An 18,183-nucleotide genomic window follows, 5' to 3' on the forward strand; every position below is an offset into this window, starting at 1 on the left:
ATACACACTGGAGACGAGAAGAGCGGAGACGCGGTCCTGACAGCATCTGGTCTTGGCTGTAAGGAAGGCTCTTTGCAGAGGGGAGCACGTCATCTGTGCAGCAGCAATCATAGGCCGTGGTGACGATCAGAGGAAACAGGGCAGGGAGTGGGTGAAAAGGTGAAGAGTAGTTAGAGGTGCAAATTCCAGTTATAAAATAGATACGTTATGGAGATGTAATAGAAAGCACAGAGAATATAGTGAATCCTATAGAATAAAGAGGTAATGTGCAAATTGACCATCACTCCAACACACAAGATGGCCACCCCCATGTGGACACAAGATGGCTGCCACAAGATGGCCGGCAGGGGAGGGCAGTTGGGGGCAATCAGGCCTGCAGGGGAGGACAGTTAGGGGCGACCGGGACGGCAGGGGAGGGAAGTTAGGGGTGACTAGGCTGTCAAGGAAGGGCAGTTAGGGGCAATTGGGCCAGCAGTGGAGCAGTTAGGCATTGGTTAGACTGGCAGGGGAGTGATTAGGGGATGATCAGGATGGCAGGGGAGTGGTTAGGGGATGATCAGGCTGGCAGGCAGGTGAACGGTTGGGAGCCAGCAGTCTTGGATTGTGAGAGGGATGTCCAATTGCCCATTTAAAAACGGGCAGTCGAACATCCCTCGAGGGGTCCCAGATTGGAGAGGGTGCAGGCTGGGCTGAGGGACACCCCCCGCACCGTGCATGAATTTCGTGCACCGGGCCTCTAGTAATATCATAACTCTGTATGGTGACAGATAGTTACTTATACACTGTAAAGTATATAAATGTCAAATTGCTAAGTTGTACACCTGAAACTAATGAACATGTCAATTATACTTTAATGAAAAATATTAAAGGCAAGAATAAGGCTGTTAGCACAGTACCTGGTGTACAGTGAGTGTTCAGTGTACATTGGAGCACTTGGTATATGTCAGAAAGTTTCAGAATGAAGAGTTGGGAGAGTAGTTTGAACAATACAAAGGCAAGTTGAAAGTTCAAACATGTTGAGGATTCAGAGACTAGATCACTTTGGCTAGAGCCCAGGGCTTGAATTAGAAAACAATAAGGGAAGATGAGGGGAAGACATGCCACCACCCATATATTAACTTCCTCCTTGGGAACCAAGGTAAATGCTGGCCAGCATGACACCTGTAGCCCTAGGGAAACTGAGAATGACTCTCAGAAAGAAGGCATTAGAGGGACATCTACCACAATCCACCCGGCAGTTGTAGAGACCAACGTCATCTGGACATGCCTTTGACCAGACCTGCCTGTTTCATCACCTGACGTAGCAACTGTCCTTTCAGAACCATTTCCAGGAGCACCAACTTATAGGAGTTGGACAATAGAGCCTAAACCATAGTTAGAACAGGAAGGCAGGCCCTCACTGTTGGAGGAGACCACTGGACCATGTGGTCTAACACCATGCACGTAGAGGTGAGGCAGACGTGTTTGTGGTAATGAGCATCCTCACTCCCTGAGGGAGTTGCAGAGGCTTCTGTGGAGGAGAGGATGCTGTCCCACCAGTGGCTTTCTCTACGAGCCAGCTAGTTTCACCTCAAAGCAATAACGGCTCCTACTGACAAGAGCAGTCGCACTGATAAGGCCATTTTCTAACCCTTCTGATTTCTCAAAGCACCTGTAGTTCATCACATTTGAGCCTCAAAATAACCTGTGAGGTCTGCAGGAGGATAGGCCAAGTCCTACATTCGCAGAACCTGCCTGGAGCTCAGCTCACCTGCACCTGGCCCGGCCTGTCCACTAACAGCTGTTCCTTACCTGCAGCCTCTGAGGGCCAGCAGTCAGCCTGGCCCCCAAAAGAGATGCCTCTTCGTGTGTCGGCATGGCGAGAGGATGGACGTCGTCTTTGGGAAGTACTGGTTATCCCAGTGCTTTGATGCCAAAGGTGAGCAGCTGTTTGTCCTCTTCAGCATTGCTATGCCTATCATGGCCTCTAGAGGGCACAGCCAAGCTACATTTATCTAGATGGAGTGCTCATTTCTGGCTAAGTGGGCTGTAGAAAAGTCTGCAATATGTTACATTCATAAGCCCTTCCTTGATTGTCTTGTTAGGGAACAGGTTAGGTGTTCTTGTCTAGAATCTGTAAACTGGGACACCAGGGGACAAAGGCAGATGTTTCGCCCACGGTCACATGGCCAAATCAGAGGCAGGGAGGGCATCCTGATTCCATGGCCAGAGCTCCCGCTCAATTCGTCCTGACTCATGCTGGTTCCATTTTCCTTTGAGTGGCCTGTTTCACACGGGAAGGTTACAATTCAGAGCAGCCCCCTGCTGAAGAGTGTCTGGTTACTATTTTCACTTAAAAACTATCTCTTGTCACTTTTGTCAGCACAATAGAGGAGTGGATTCCCAGACATTCTAACAAAGGAAAAGTGTCGGCCTTGATATTTCCTAGAAAGCTCAATTTCGTCTCTTTGGCCAAAAAGGAATGGAAATAGAGAGGCTGTCAGGATCAGCAATGAAAATCCTAAAGGAAACAAGAAACTCACATAGCCTTGTACGACTATTTTCTAGGCCGCTACATTCGCACCAACCTGAACATGCCTCACAGCTTACCTCAGCGGAGTGGTGGCTTCCGGGACTACGAGAAAGACGCTCCAATCACTGTGTTTGGGTGCATGCAAGCAAGACTAGTGGGTGAGTGTCCTGGAGTAATCACACAACTGGCTTGGCCACATGTTCAGGATTCTGGTTCCAGTGGGCATGCCAGGACACTTCTTGAGGGATTCTATAACTTCTCTACAGGTAATAAATTTCCTCAAGGAATTTCTTCCTCTTTAAAAATATATTTTTATTGATTTCAGAGAGGAAGGGAGAGGGAGAGAGAGATAGAGACATCAATGATGAGAGGGAATCATTGATTGGCTGCCTCCTGAACGGCCTCCACTGTGGATGGAGCCCAGCATGTGCCCTTGATCAGAATTGAACCTGGGACCCTTCAGTCTGCTCTATCCACTGAGCCAAACCAGCTAGGGCTCCTCAAGGGATTTCTTATGTAACCATGAAGTTTAGGACACTGCACTTGGCACCGGGTACTTACCAAAGTGAAAAAGGTGTGATTCCTATTGAGGGTGTATGGACCAGTGATGGGCAAGGTCATGCATGCTTAGTGTGGCAGAGAGGTCAGCTTCTAGCACAAGGGTGAGGAGCAGGGAACCTTGGAGGGTGGATGTACAGCGGCCAGTTGATCCTTTGAAGATGCTCAGTTCTTTGCAGAGAGCCTGCCACAGAGAGACAGCAGCCTTGTCCTATCCAGTGACCTCACTTGTACTGATGATCACTCTTTGTGCAAGACAGTGCTAGGTGCTGAGGATACAAGCAGGAGTCCCCACCCTCAGGGAAACAAACTTGTAAGTACATAAATGCCTCACAAGGTGGCATCCAAAAAATAAAAAGATGTACACAGAATTATGGGAGCACGGGGGAGGCGGAGGACCCAAGATGGCAGTGGAGTAGGTGGAAGTTACACTCACCTCCTCCCAGGATCAAACTGGAATCACAACTAAATTGTAGAACAATAAACCTGAATGACCAACTGAAGACCAGTTGAACAGAAGGCTTATAACCAAGGATTTACAGAAGAAGCCACATTGATATGGTAGGAAGGACAGAGACATGAAAAGGGCTGGCCCTGCTCCCAGAGGGCGGCTATCCCAGCTGCACAGGTCGCCAGGCTCCCCAGCCCAGAGCACCAGAGCTGGGAAGAGGAGCCCACATAATACCTGGCTGTAAAAGTCAGCAAGGATTCTGTCTGCTAAGAAAAGACAGGAGTCTCCTAAGAAACCCAGGTGCCCTCTTAAAGGGCCAAAGACACAAAATCTCATTTGCAGCTAGTTACCCTGGGCTCCCACAGAAGAAGGAGGCTTGGAGCAAATAAGGAATCGTGTGTGGCTGCCAAGAGAGAGCTGAAGGGACAGCTACCAGGGTCCATGTGCTGAGTCCCTCTCCAACACTGCCCACAAACAACATCATTCCTGGATTGAGCACTGCTCTTTATACAGCATCACCCTAGAGCAGTGGTTCTCAACCTTTCTAATGCCACGGCCCTTTAATACAGTTCCTCATGTTGTGGTGACCCCCAACCATAAAATTATTTTCGTTGCTACTTCATAACTGTAATTTTGCTACTGTTAATGAATTATAATGTAAATATCTGTGTTTTCCGATGATCTTAGGCTCTACAGCAGCGGTTCTCAACCTGTGGGTTGTGAAAACACAGATATTTACATTACGATTCATTAACAGTAGCAAAATGACAGTTATGAAGTAGCAACGAAAACAATGTTATGGTTGGGGGTCACCACAACATGAGGAACTGCATTAAAGGGCCGCGGCATCAGGAAGGTTGAGAACCACTGCCCTAGAGGAATGCAGTAGTCCCACCCTTCCAACTCCCCATTGCCTGGCCCTACCAAGCTCATGCCAGCCGAGGCCTCAGTGCACATTCCTTGGATGGCTCTGAGGGTCGCACAGCTCAGGGAGAGACTGAGGTGTGTGGCTCTATGGCATGGGCCATTTTTCCCTCACACACCCCCTGGCACCACAGTTCCTGTGCAGAGCCCTACCTTCACATGGCTAAATCCTGGTCTCTTTGGGCCTGATGAACTCTGGTGGCCTCACCCTCTGTCCCTGAGAATACACCCCAAAAAAGGTCAGCAGACACACAGCAGGTGGCAGCTAGCTTTGGTGAACCCTCAGCCTTTTGCTGAGTGGCTTCTGATGCAGCACTAATGTGCACTTGAACCTGTATCAGCCTGATGAGCAGCTCTTGCACTGACCTGTTGGCTCACTGAGAACCTACCTCACGCAAATCTTGTGTCACCAGAGACTCATTCAGTTACTGAGCCTAACGGCAGGCTAATGCAGGTGGAGGAAAGTCTTGGGGTGCCTTGGATCTTTTACTAACCTGTCCCAAGGGCTTTGTGGAAGCCACCCTTGGGGCACAGCTTAGCTCCTCCCACATTCACCCAGGCCCAGCAAAGGCAACCAATACACATGGATTGCTTTGCAGCTCCTAACAGGTAGCCCAGGGCTAGTCACAGGAAGCTTCTGACATTGACCTGCACTGGAGACTCTCCCCAGAGGCCCCAGAACCAATACACCCTACAGGATTCAGACCACATCAAAGCACAACCTAATTAGCGCCACAAGCCACACACCCAAAGGGAGATCTCAGCAGGCACCAGACCCCATGGAGGCAAATTCTGCTTCACGTGGTCAGCCTCCACACAGCAGTTAGTGCAATGTGGTCCGGGGTCAGTTCTCACAGTCAGCCACCCTGAGGGTCAACCTCACCCACACAGGGGCCAAAAAGAATGGACTCAACTACAACAGCAGGGCTCACATAATCCACACAAGGGACATTCCTGGAGAACGTAACTCAGGTGATCAAGGAGACTGTGGCCCACGGAACCTACTACCAAAACTGGGAGACACAGTAGATCTACCTAATACACAGAAACAAATACAGAGAGGCACTCAAAATGGGGAGACAAAGAAGCATTACCCCAATTAAAGAACAGAAATCCACAGGAAAAAAAAAAAGAATTCAATGAATTGAAGGCAATCTGTCAGAAACAGAGTTCAAAACAATGGTTATAAGGATGCTCAAGGAACTTGGGGGTGGAGGGGATGGATTAACTTAATGAGAACTATACCAAGGACATAGTAAGCATAAAAAATATAAAAAACATAGAAAAGAACCAGTCTGAAATGAAAATTAAAATATCTGAAATGAAGAATATACTAAAAGGAATGAACAACAGGTGAGATGAAGTAGGGATCTGATCAGCAATTTCAAAGACAAGGTAGCAGAAAACACCCCAATGAGAGCAACAAAATCAAAAAGGAATTTTAAAAAATGATGATAGCTTAAGGGACCTCTGGGACAACATGAAAACATGAAGTTTAAAGCATCTGCATCATAGGGGTACCATCAGGAGAAAGACATAGCAAGCAATTGAGAACTTCCTTGAAAAATGACTGAAAATTTCCCTCACCTGGTGAAGGAAAAAGACACACAAGTTCAGGAAGTGCAGAGAGTCCCAAACAAGATGAACCTAAAGAGGCCCACACAAAGACACATCCTAATTAAAATGCCAAAGGTTAAAGAGAGAATTTTAAAAGCAGCAAGAGAAAACATTAGTTACCTACAAGGGAGCTCTCATCAGACTGTGAGCTGATTTCTCAACAGAAAATTTGCCAGCCAGAGGGATTGGCACAAAGTATGTGAAGTGATAAAAAGCAAGGATCTATATACAACCAAGAGTGCTCTATCCAGTAAGGCTCCCATTTAAAATTGAAGGAGAAAAAAAGGGCTTCCCAGACAAGAAAAGGTAACAGAGTTCATCACCACCAAACCAGTATTACAAACAATGTTAACGGGACTTCTTTAAGAAGAAAGAAAAAACAGAGGAACATAAATATCTATACTATATGATAAAAGGGTAATATGCAAATTGACCCTAATGGCAGAATGACAGGCCGCTATGATGCTCACTGACCACCAGGGGGCAGACGCTCAACACAGAAGCTGCACCCTGGTGGTCAGTGTGCTCCCATGGGGGAGATCCATTCAGCCACAAACTGGGCTGACGGCTGCAAGCTCGGTGGCAGTGGCAGGAGTTGGACATAACCTGAGGGCTCCCGGGCTGCCAGAGGGATGTCTGACTGCCAGCTTAAGTCCAATCCCCCAGGGAGCAGGCGTAAGCTGGCAGGTGGACATCCCCTGAGGGTTCCTGGACTGCAAGAGGGTGCAGGCCAGGCTGAGGGACCCCCACCGAGTGCACGACTGTGCACTGGGCCTCTAGTCTATAATAATAAAAGTGTAACATGCTAATTAGACCAGATATCCTTTCAGACGAACTGCAAGATGAAGCTGAGGCTGTGAGGGAAGCCCGGGTCCTGGGTGCCTGCTGGAAGCCTGGGTCTTGGGTGCCAGAGGGAAGCTGGTGCTGGCAGCTGGGGGAAGGAAGGCCTACTCTTGCACGTATTTTGTGTATTGGGCCTCTAGTCTACACTAATAAAAGAGAAAAATGCTAATTGACTGTACCTTCGCTATGCCCACAGCCAATCAGGAATGATATGCAAATTAAGCCAACAAAGATGGAGGGTAAATTTGGATATGCAGGAGGGGTGGGCTGTGTCTGACACTGCTGCAGGGTCCAGTCCACCATGGGGAACCGGGCAGGCCAGCCAGGCAGTGCCTGATGAAGCCTGCAGTGTCCAGGCCACTATCAGGGACAGGCAGGCCGTGTAGGAAGTGCCTCACGCCACACGTGGGGTCCAGGCAGCCATCGGGGTCGGGAAGGCATGGTGGGCAGCGCCTGTCGCCACCTGCGGGGTCCAGGCCGCCATCGGGGACTGGGCAGGCCTGGCAGACAGTGCCTGACACTGCCCGTGGGGTCCAGGCAGCCACGGAGGACCGGGCAGGCCTGGCAGACAGTGCCGGTCACTGCCCGCAGGGTCCAGGCAGCCATCGGGGTCGAGCAGGCCTGGTGGGCAGCGCCTTTTCGCCACCTGCGGGGTTCAGGCCGCCATCAGGGACCAGGCAGGCCGTGTGGGAAACGCCTAACACTGCCTGTGGGGTCCAGGCAGCCATTGGTAACGGGGAAGGCCTGGGGGGCAGCACCTGATGCTGCCGGTTGTGTCGAGGCTGCCATCGGGGACCCAGGTAGGCGCGGGTGGCCAGGGTCTCTGGGATCACTGTCTGCCCCGGGCCACCTGTGGACACAGGTGGAGCAGGCCAGGGTTGAACATTTTAATGAAAATGGGATGCCTGTGCCCCAGCCCACTGCGCCCAGTCCCTGGCGAGGAGAGGGCAGTGGGCAGTTAGCAGGCACCAGGGCTTGGAAGGAACTGGGAGCATCCTGCAGGCATGCTACCAGGAAGAGGTGCTGAACCATGATGACGCAGAGAGCTGGCTGATAGAGGCGCACAAAGGTGCAGACGAGGCGGCTCTTGCTGGCGCTGAGCTTGAAAAGTACATCAACAGCCTGATGGACTAAATCGTCTTTCTGAAGAAGGTGCATGAAGAGGAGATCGCTGAGCTGCAGGTGCAGATCCAGTACGCTCAGATCTCTGTGGAGATGGACATGTTTTCCAAGTCTGACTGACCTCTCTGCAGGGCTCAAGGACATCGGCACCCAGTATGAGAAGCTGGCTGCCAAGGACATGCAGAATGCAGAAGAATGGTACAAGAGCTGCTCACCATGCTGACCAAGACCACTGCCAAGAACACCTATGGGGTGCGCGCTGCCTGCTCAAGGCCAAGACCCTGGAGATCAAAGCATGCCGGGGCATGAACTAAGCTCTGGGAAAGCAGCTGCGAGAGCTGGAGGATAAGCAGAACTCCGATGTTAGTGCTATGCAGGACACAATCAACAAATTAGAAAATGAGTTGAGAACTACAGAGAGTGAAATGGCATGATATTTAAAAGAATACAAGGACCTCCTCAATGTGGCTTTGGACATTGACATTGCAGCTTACAGGAAACTCTTGGAAGGTGAGGAGACCTGGCTCAGTTTCACCAGCATGGGAAGCATAGCCAGTGGCTACACCCAGAGTTCCCAGATCTTTGGTGATCTGCCTAAGGTGGTTTACAGACTAGCTCCTACTTGATGTCCGCTCGCTCCTTCCCTTCTTAATACACCAGCAATGTCCAGGAGGAGCAGATCGAGGTGGAGGAGACCATTAGGAAGCTAAGGATGAACCCCCCTCTGAAGGAGAAGCTGAAGAGGAGGAGAAGGAGAAGGAAGTGGCTATTGAAGAGGAAGGAGAGGAAGAGGAAGAAGGTGCCAAAGAAGAATTTGAGGATGCAAAGGAGGAAGAAGAAGGAGGTGAAGGTGAAGGAGAAGATGCCCGAGAAGCTGAGGATGAGAAGAAAGATGAAGGTGCTGGGGAGGAGCAAGCAACCAAGAAAAGATTGAGCCCTCCTTTCCTTAATTATTTCAGGAATAATCCTCCTGAACCAGGTCAACCCCGTCACCAACCAAGTGGTTGAGTTCCTGATACTATATGAATTAAGAAGTCAATATATGTAACATTCTGAGGTGACTCAGGTTGGACATTAAATGTTGTGCTATGACTTTTCTCCTTATGCAGAGTATCTGTTTGCTTGCAGAGTGGCTTCCTAGCTTGCTGCCAGCCTGTGCATGGTCCATGCTTATGAGTTCAGAATCTATGACAATGTGAATAATTCAGATGTTAACAATAAAAACACATGAATACATGAATTCACAGATGTTAATGTTAAACTTCATGGAAAAAATAGTCCTTTGAATCTTTGGTGGTTAGAAATTAAAGACCTCAAATCATGTGCAATAAACAGTAAATAAAGTTACACTGAATGACACACACACAAAAACATTAGGGGCCAGGAAACGTTCAAAGAACTGGGGAACCATTCCCAAATCGGGAAGGGAGGTCACAGGGTGTATATTATTGCTATGAATACAGTATTTTCTACTACTTACAACATATACAATGTAATGTATTAGATGCCTTCCTATCGCATGAAGTATGTATTCTCATAGAGTAATACTGGTACATATGTTATAGTTATGGCAGTATGTCATATTCTATCTATATTAATAAAAGGGTAATATGCTAATTAGACCATGAGACCTTCCAGAAGTCCTTCCGGACAAAGCCATGGTGGCGGGGCTGAGGCAGAGGCGGTTAGGAGTGATCAGGCTAGGAGGGGAAGGCAGTTGGGGATGATCAGGTCAGGGAGGGGAGGGCATTTGGGGGTGATCAGGCTGGCGGGAGGGGGCCAGTTGGGGGCGAGCAGGCCGGCAGAGGGGACCAGTTGGGGGTGAGCAGGCTGGCAGGGGGGGTGCAGTTGGGGGCAATCAGGCCAGCAGGCAGAGTGGTTAGGTGTGATCAAGCAGGCAGGCAGGTGAGTGGTTAGGAGCCAGCAGTCCGAGATTGCGAGGGGGTTGTCCGACTGCCAGTATAGGCCTGATCCCACAGGGGTCTCAGATTGGAGAGGATGCAGGCCAGGCTGAGAGACAACGCCCCGCCGGTGCACGAATTTCGTGCACCGGGCCACTAGTATATATATAAAAGCCTAAGCAACTGTTATGGAGGAACAACTGGGACGATTGTCCGCTATGATGCGCACTGAGCAGGCAGGTAGGTGAGTGGTTAGGAGTGAGTAGGCAGGCAGGTGAGCAGTTAGGGGCAAGCAGACAGGCAGGCAAGTGTTTAGGGGTGAGCAGACAGGTGAGTGGTTAGAGGCAAGCAGGCAGGAGAGTGGTTAGGGGGGTGGTCCCGGATTGCAAGAGGGATGTTCGACTACTGGATGTCTGACTGCAGGGATTGGGCCTAAACTAGCAGTTGGACATCCCCTGAAGGGTCACGGATTATGAGAGGGTGTAGGTTGGGCTGAAGATCCCCTCCCCATGCATGAATTTCGTTCACTGAACCTATAGTCTCTCTCTCTCTCTCTCTCTCTCTCTATATATATATATATATATATATATATATATATATATATATATGCCCAAGTGACCGAACGACCTGTCGACTGGTCGCTGTGACACACATTGGCAAAATTTATAAGGAACCACAAAAGACCCCAACTAGCCACAGCAATCTTGAGAAAGAGGAACAAACTTGGAGGTATTGCACTATATACTACCAGTCTATAGTAATCAAAACAGCAAAGTATTGGCATAAAGACAGACATATATAGATCAATGGACCACAGAGAATGCACAATCCAGAAATAAACCCATGCCTATGTGGTCAATTAATATGTGACAAAGGAGGCAAGAACATACAAATGAGTGAAGACAGTCAATAAGTGGCTTTGGGAAAATTGGACAGATAAATAAAAAATATGAAACTAGACCACCTTCTTACCCCATATACAAGAATAAACTCAAAATGGATTAAAGACTTAAGCCTGGTAACCATAAAAGTTTTAGAAAAACTATCATAAAGGGAACTATTAGAAAGGGACACTAAGGAAGTAAAATCTCTGATATTTCTCTTAGCAATATATTTTTCTGATATGTATCCTTGGACAAGAGAAGCAAAACAAACAAACAAACAAACAAACGGCACTACATCAAACAAAAAAGTCTTCACACAGCAAAGGAAACCATCAACAAAACAAAAAGACAACCTACTTAATGGGAAAAGATATTTGCCAGTGATATATCAAATAAGGGATTAATATACCAAAATTTATAAAGAATTCATACAACTCAACACTGAAACAGAAAACCTGATTTAAAAATGGATAGAGGATGCCCTGACCTGGTTGTTCAGTTGGTTGGACTCCATAGGGTTACAGGTTCGATCCCTCATCTGGTCTTGTATGGGTGGCAACAAATTGATGTTTCTCTCTCACATTGATCTTTCCCTCTTTCTCTCTCTCTCTCTCTTCCTCTCTCTCTAAAATCATTAAAAACATATCCTCAGGTGAGGATAAAAAAAAAAAAATGGGCTGGGACCTGCATAGACAATTCTAAAAAAAGGACATGCGGATGCCCAATAGACATATGAAAAGATGCTCAATGTCACTAATCATCAGAGAAATGCGAATTAAAATCAGAATGGCTCTTATCAATAAATCAACAAACAACAAGAGTTGGTGAGGATGTGAAGAAAAGGGAACCCTCATGCACTGTTGGTGGGAAAGAAGATTAGTGCAGCCACTATGTAAAACAGTATGAAGTTACCTCAAAAAATTAAAAATGAAACTGCTTTATGACTTAATGATTCCACTTCTGGGCATATATCTTAAAAAAAACAAACCCAAAACACTAATTCAAAAGAATATAAATACCACTATGTTCATTGCAGCATTATTTACAATAGCCAAGATGTGGAAGCAACCCAGCGTCCATCAAAGGACAGTGGCTAAAGAAGAGGTGGTACATATATACCAGGGGGCCTCAAACTTTTTAAACAGGGGGCCAGTTCACTGTCCCTTAGACCATTGGAGAGCCGGACTATAGTTTAAAAAAAAACTATGAACCAATTCCTATGCACACTGCACATATCTTATTTTGAAGTAAAAAAACAAAACAGCAAAAACACCCGCATGTGGCCCGCGGGCTGTAGTTTGAGGACGCCTGATATATACAATGGAATATGACTCGGCCATAAAGAAAAAAAAAGGAATCTTACCATCTGGACCTAGAGGGTATTATGCTAAGTGAAATAAGCCAGCCAGAAAAAGACAAATACAGAACAGGATATATGAACAAACAATATAGAAATAGATACCAAGAACAGATTGATAGTTGCCAGGGAAGAGGTGGGTTGAGGGGACTCAGTGGAAAGGTGAATGATGTGGGTTTAGCCACAACTAGCATGGCTAGAGAGTGAATGAGACCTGAGTAGGGGTGACTGGGGAGTGAAAGAGAGAGAGAGAGAGAGAGAGAGAGAGAGAGAGAGAGAGAGAGACTGAGACTCAGAGACAGTAAGTAAAGCTGCAACCAGGTTGACACTGTTCTCGGATGGAGAGACAGTGACTCAGAGCTAGTGTAGCACGTTTATTATATACTAGAGGCCCGGTGCACGAAATTCGTGCACAAGGTGGGGGGAGGGTTCCCTCAGCCCAGCTTGCACCCTCTCCAATCTGGGACCCCTCGAGGGATGTCCGACTGCCCGTTTAGACCCGATCTCACCGGGAAGTCGGATATCCCTCTCACAATCCAGGACTGCTGGCTCCCAACCACTCACCTGCCTACCTTCCTGATTGCCCCTAACCGCTTCTGCCGGCCAGCCTGATCACCCCCTAACCATTCCCCTGCCAGGGTCTTGTGGTGGTTTGCAGGCCAGCCACGCCCCCCGGTGACCCAAGTAGAGGCCCTGGTATCTGGAATTTATTTGTCTTCTACAATTGAAACTTTGTAGCCTGGAGCAAAGGCCTGGGCTGGCCAGGGCTGCAGAAGCTTGGCTTCCCCCATCGCCGGGGGCAACCCTAGCCTCCTGCTCTTCCAGCTCCGTGGCTGCCGCCATTTCTGTTTGGGTTTATGTATCTTCTATTGTTGAAACTTTGTAGCCTTAAGTGGAGGCCTGGGCCAGCCAGTGTTTGCAGAAAGCTTGGCTTCCTCCATCGCCAAGGAAACCCAAGCCTCCCTCCTGCTCTCTCTGTGGCTGCAGCCATCTTGGTTGGGTTAATTTGCATACTCGCTCCTGATTGGCTGGTGGGCATGGCTGGTGGGCATGGCTGGTGGGTGTAGCAGAGTGATGGTTATTTTACATATTACTCTTTTATTAGATAGGACAGTATGATACCAGGATGTTTTACTAGAATTTAAGAGAAAGGAAATTATGTGAAATCATGCTTTAAAGATCAGTCTGCATCCTTCATTCTTGTGACTTCTCATAATTGTCAGGCCTGGCTGGACCTAGATAATTACATCTGCTCCTGGCGCCTGAGTGAACCTAGATAATGCCACCCACCTTCTGGTGCCTGAGCTAAAGGTCAGGACTGACAACATTCCTGCCTTTGGCAAGGTATGTTTCCAGGACATGGCTTTGCTGACAGTGCTAGATTCAGCTGACAACCTTTGCTCAGGTGCTCTCCTAGGTGCTCTCTACAGAAGGGATTAAGAAGTACAAATTGGTAGTTACAAAGCAGTTGTGAGGATGTAAAGTACTGCATAGGGAATACGGTCAATAATATTGTAATCACCGTGTATGGTGCTGGGTCGGTACAGGAAATATCAGGAGGGACATCTTGTAAGTATGACTTCCTAACCACTATGCTATACACCTGAAACTAATACAAAATAACATTGAATGTAAACTGTAATTGAAAAACAGGATTTATAAAGACTACATTTATTTCAACCTTCTAGTCAAAAGAAAAAGAATTATGAGTGCAAAAAAGTGGGGAAGAGAGGTAAGCTGCAATCTGAGTCAAAGCCAGCTGGATAGAGAAGGAGCAGGAGGGAGGGAAGGGTTAGTTTCTGACTTCCTGTTGCTCTTCCCCAGGGCATCCCCATGGGAAGAGCAACAGGAAGTCGGAGACACGAACAGCAGCATGGGGTGTGGAGGGGCAGGCTGTCTGGTTTCTAGAGTGTAGAGTGTGGTCAGGGCAACAGAGGAGGCTGGATGAAGAATAAAGACCAGTCCGGGCAAGACCTTGATCACTGTGAGGGAGTTTGGAGTGGAGGGAAGGAGTGGGTTCCAGGAGACAGTGTTGAAGTTTTGGGTGTTGAGATTTACCTCTGGTATCCAAGAATATGGCCACGAATATGTTTAGCACAGGATAAAATTAAATCAAGACCCAATTTTGAGAATATAAACCCTCCTACTTTTAAGACAAACTTGAAAGCAGGGCATTAGCATGCTTCTAGATCTCCTAGGTGGACACTTTGTCACTTGGTAACACCAGAGAGAAGGAAAGGAAAAGATGAAAAAGAGTCTTTTGGCTTCTTTGCCTACAAATAAATCTCTATCAAATGATTTGTTGGAAACAAACAAACAAAGAAAAAAGGCAGAAACTGCTGGCTGTATGTAATCCCTCCCAGAAAAGGAGAGGTCAGCAGGTCCCTGCCCCTTGCCCACGCGGAGGCTGAGTCCATCAGATTGATTCTCTTTTGGTTTTCTTTGCAGGTGAAGCCTTATTAGAAAGTAACACCATTATTGACCATGTCTATTGTTCCCCATCCCTGCGCTGTGTTCAGACTGCACACAACATCTTGAAAGGTAAGACTTGGTAAAGGTCAACTAGTCCATCCGTCTGTCTCCAGGCAGATTCCTAGACTCATGGGATATTAGCTAAGTCAAAGCTTCAAATTTGGAATTTTTAGCAATGATTCTTTTGGAAGATGTCTCTATAAAAGTCCCCGAACCATATGCTACCAGCATAAAGTGTAATGAAAGGATGTATACAAATAATTTTTTTGAAAATGTTTTTCTTGGGTGAATTGCAGGCATGTAAAGTATTGTTGTCTGCAATTGCTTAGAGCCTGCAGAGCCCTGAACAGGGCCTCTCCCCCACAGTGCTCTTCCTCCTGCTCCCAGGAGCAGTGGTCCTGGTGCCTGCAAACCTCAGTCATCTGGTTTCTTCACGGGAATGTAAAAGCACCATTGCTGTAAAGGTGCTCAGCGTTCACCCTGAAATCCTAGGAGCTTGAGTTCTAGGGATCGCCATTCTCGTTTCACTGGAAAGAAAACTAGAAGAAACCACGTGGGGCTGTTTACTTATACCAAACAAAGGAATGAGCCAGAAATAGCTGAGCCTACAAATAATTTACACTGTATTAGACTGCTATTCATTAGTCTTAAGTAAACCAGAATGTATTTACAGACTAAAATGCATTATGTATTAAATTTGCATAGAAAAACTTGGCTTAAGGCAATATAAAGAGAGTTAATAGGGGCCAATTCCCCACTCTGAGGGTAATTACACAGAAATAAAACACAAACTTGTATGCTGGCACTTGTAAATAATCAACATTGGATGCTCTGATAGAGAAAGTGAATAATTTACATGATATTCAAATAAAGTGAAAGCTACTGTAGACTAGTGGATGCTAAGAGAATCTCTCAAGTGTCTTCATAAGACAGTCTTGGCACTTATGAAAAGGAATCGTAGCAGTCATAGAACTGTGTAAGTTATGGGGATAATGACTTATGGTTTATTTCTAAATCACATACCACTTCAAGCTAGCATATGTCCATTCTGGTGGTGTCGCCCAATATTCAACTCATACATTTGTAACTCCAAAAATTAATCACCTGGTCCAAACCCACATGCTTCCACTTTATTTTACTCTACTAGTGTAATAGTATCTGGTTGAAAAGAGAATGGAAGGTTGACCAGAATTTGTATCACAATTTGGCTTCTATTTGCTTTTTCTCTGAGAACATAGTAGTGTTTCCTTCACCTTCATTTTATTTACCTCTAAGGTTTACAACAAGAAAATCACTTGAAGATCCGTGTAGAGCCTGGCTTATTTGAGTGGACAAAATGGGTCGCTGGGAACACATTACCTGCGTGGATGCCTCCGTCAGAGCTAGCTGCAGCCAACCTGAGTGTTGATACAACCTACAGGTAACTCCGAAACTGCTGCTTCCTGAGCCCAACGTGGAAGTGCTTTCTAGAGCAGGCCAGCTCCTTAAGGAGATGAAGGACCTGACAGAGCCCACAGGCAGTTACCCACAGTGCTGGAGGCCAAGCTATGATATCAAACACCCAAACTGGAGGAAGCCAGAATCCTCTTGTATTTAGCTTACTTTAGATTACATCCCCCCGTACACATTGGATTTTCCTGACTTTATTCTACCTCTTTCAGTGAATAATAAAACCACTTTGTGTCCCAGGGTCAGGCACCAGCCAATGATAAGAGAGTTCCAGAAGCTTGTTGGGAGATAAGGGAAGTGACCATGTCTTAAATTGTCATATTTAATTTTTCAGAACATTTTTTTATTGCTTGAACGAGATGAAAAGAAACATCGATGTGAGAGAAACATCCATCAGTTGCCTCCCACAAGTACCCTGACCAGAAACAGAACCCGCCACCTTTTGGTGGGCCACACCAGCCAGGGATCAAAGCATTTTTAATTCTCTTTTATCATTTATCATTGCCAGAATATAAACAAGCCTCTTTTATATATAAGAGATTGCAGTGGCTTTGCCTAAAGTTGTATGTCTAGTGGATACGTATACAGTAATAATCATAACAACTAGTCTTTATTGATCATTCTCTGCATGTGAAGGACTGTGTAAGCTCCTTTACAGTCTTCTCATTCTCAGTCCTTTGCTTTTCTCCATCGAACCAGACTGTGCTGAGGTTAAAAAGAAGTGTTTGTACATTGATCACAAGTTAATAACCCAGAGGTAAACAATTCAGAATTAACCAATAATGATATAGTTACATTAACTATCAGAAATTCACTCAGACATTTGTAAAATTTCTTTGAGCAGGGACACATACATAGTCATAACCGTTATGGTGGGAAATTAAGTTCATACTCTTAGGGCAGAATTTAGAACAAGTGACCAATATAAGCAGAGATTTCTTCTCTGTGATATCCTTTGACCTTTCATTTCAAATACCTACCCAAACCACAAATTAAGCCATATCAGTTTCTAGCTAAGGTAGGAGAAAACATCTTTTTTCCCATGCTCATTTTCCTGCTCTGCAAATAAGATCTCATAGAACCCCATAAATAATTAATGTGCCTATTTCTTGCTTAGAGGAATTCACATTGCTTAAAAATAAAATTAAAGCCCTTACTAATATCCTTCAAATTTTGTCCTGTTCACACTATGGCCACTTGTTTTTTTATTCTTTGAGAAAAACAGCAATAAGCTGTTGTCTCATGCCAACAGTCATCATCTTTCTGGCCTGGAAAGAGGGTGAATTGCTGCCAACATTGGTAAAACAATTTTCCTTGCTCACCACACAGCACCTCCCAGGTCCACTTGGGCTTCAGCTTTTCCCTTAAGTGAGTCCTGCAATTCTTCCCAAGCTGATTTACAAATATCTCCAGATCATTCTATCTGCGAGTTTGCATGCATGCAGACACACACACCCCCGCCCCCCGCCGGCACATATAGACCTCACATCCCATTAGTAGTATAAGCTGAATGATGAATGCCAGGAACCTGGGAGTCAGAACAGGGTCTTTATTCCAGACTTTCTCTTCCTCTACAGAAAATGAAAATTCAATCATTTTGTTTTTACGAGGGGAAAAAGGTTCAGCCTCTGATCTTATAAATTAATTGTTAAGGTCAATAATTTATCAAAGCATGTGAGAGCTACCACCTAGGATTAAATTTTCTCTGAAATTAGTTATGCAAAGGATTGGGCCTTCAGAAGAAAGCAGTGGTACAGATGATTGAAGAAACATAGTGACAGGCAAGGACTGACAGGCTGTTATAGGTAAAGCAGGTACTGTTTGAAGAGCCCTGTCACCTTAGAACAGGATGAGGCAGGGCTGGGAGTCAGGTTAAGGGAAACTAACCAGGCTGGTGACTGATCTCCAGTGTCACGTCACCCCCAGGCAGCAGACCTCACTGGGGGTAGAAAGCATCTCCAATCTTAGGGAGCTGGACCCAAAGGAGCAAGGCAGAAAAAATATATACAACAGTTGGATGGAGCTTCAGAATAAGGTCTTGACTGGGTGTGTTAGGAAATGGGGGGGAGGGGACATGGATTCAGAGTATTACA

The 18,183-nt window shown here is 46.4% G+C and overlaps 1 protein-coding gene across 1 annotated transcript in view; it reads left to right on the plus strand.

Moving 5' to 3' along the window:
* UBASH3B (ubiquitin associated and SH3 domain containing B) overlaps positions 1-18,183 on the plus strand; it is a 164,188-nt gene that overhangs the window by 119,133 nt on the left and 26,872 nt on the right. The window contains exons 8-11 of the mRNA XM_079762336.1: positions 1,798-1,918; positions 2,548-2,670; positions 14,618-14,710; positions 15,917-16,061. Of these exons, the coding sequence (XP_079618462.1) occupies positions 1,798-1,918; positions 2,548-2,670; positions 14,618-14,710; positions 15,917-16,061 (482 nt within the window). The remainder of the gene's footprint in view (positions 1-1,797; positions 1,919-2,547; positions 2,671-14,617; positions 14,711-15,916; positions 16,062-18,183) is intronic.

This window comes from Cnephaeus nilssonii (assembly GCF_951640355.1).
Source record: "Cnephaeus nilssonii genome assembly, chromosome: 22".
NCBI classification, from domain to species: Eukaryota; Metazoa; Chordata; class Mammalia; order Chiroptera; family Vespertilionidae; genus Cnephaeus; species Cnephaeus nilssonii.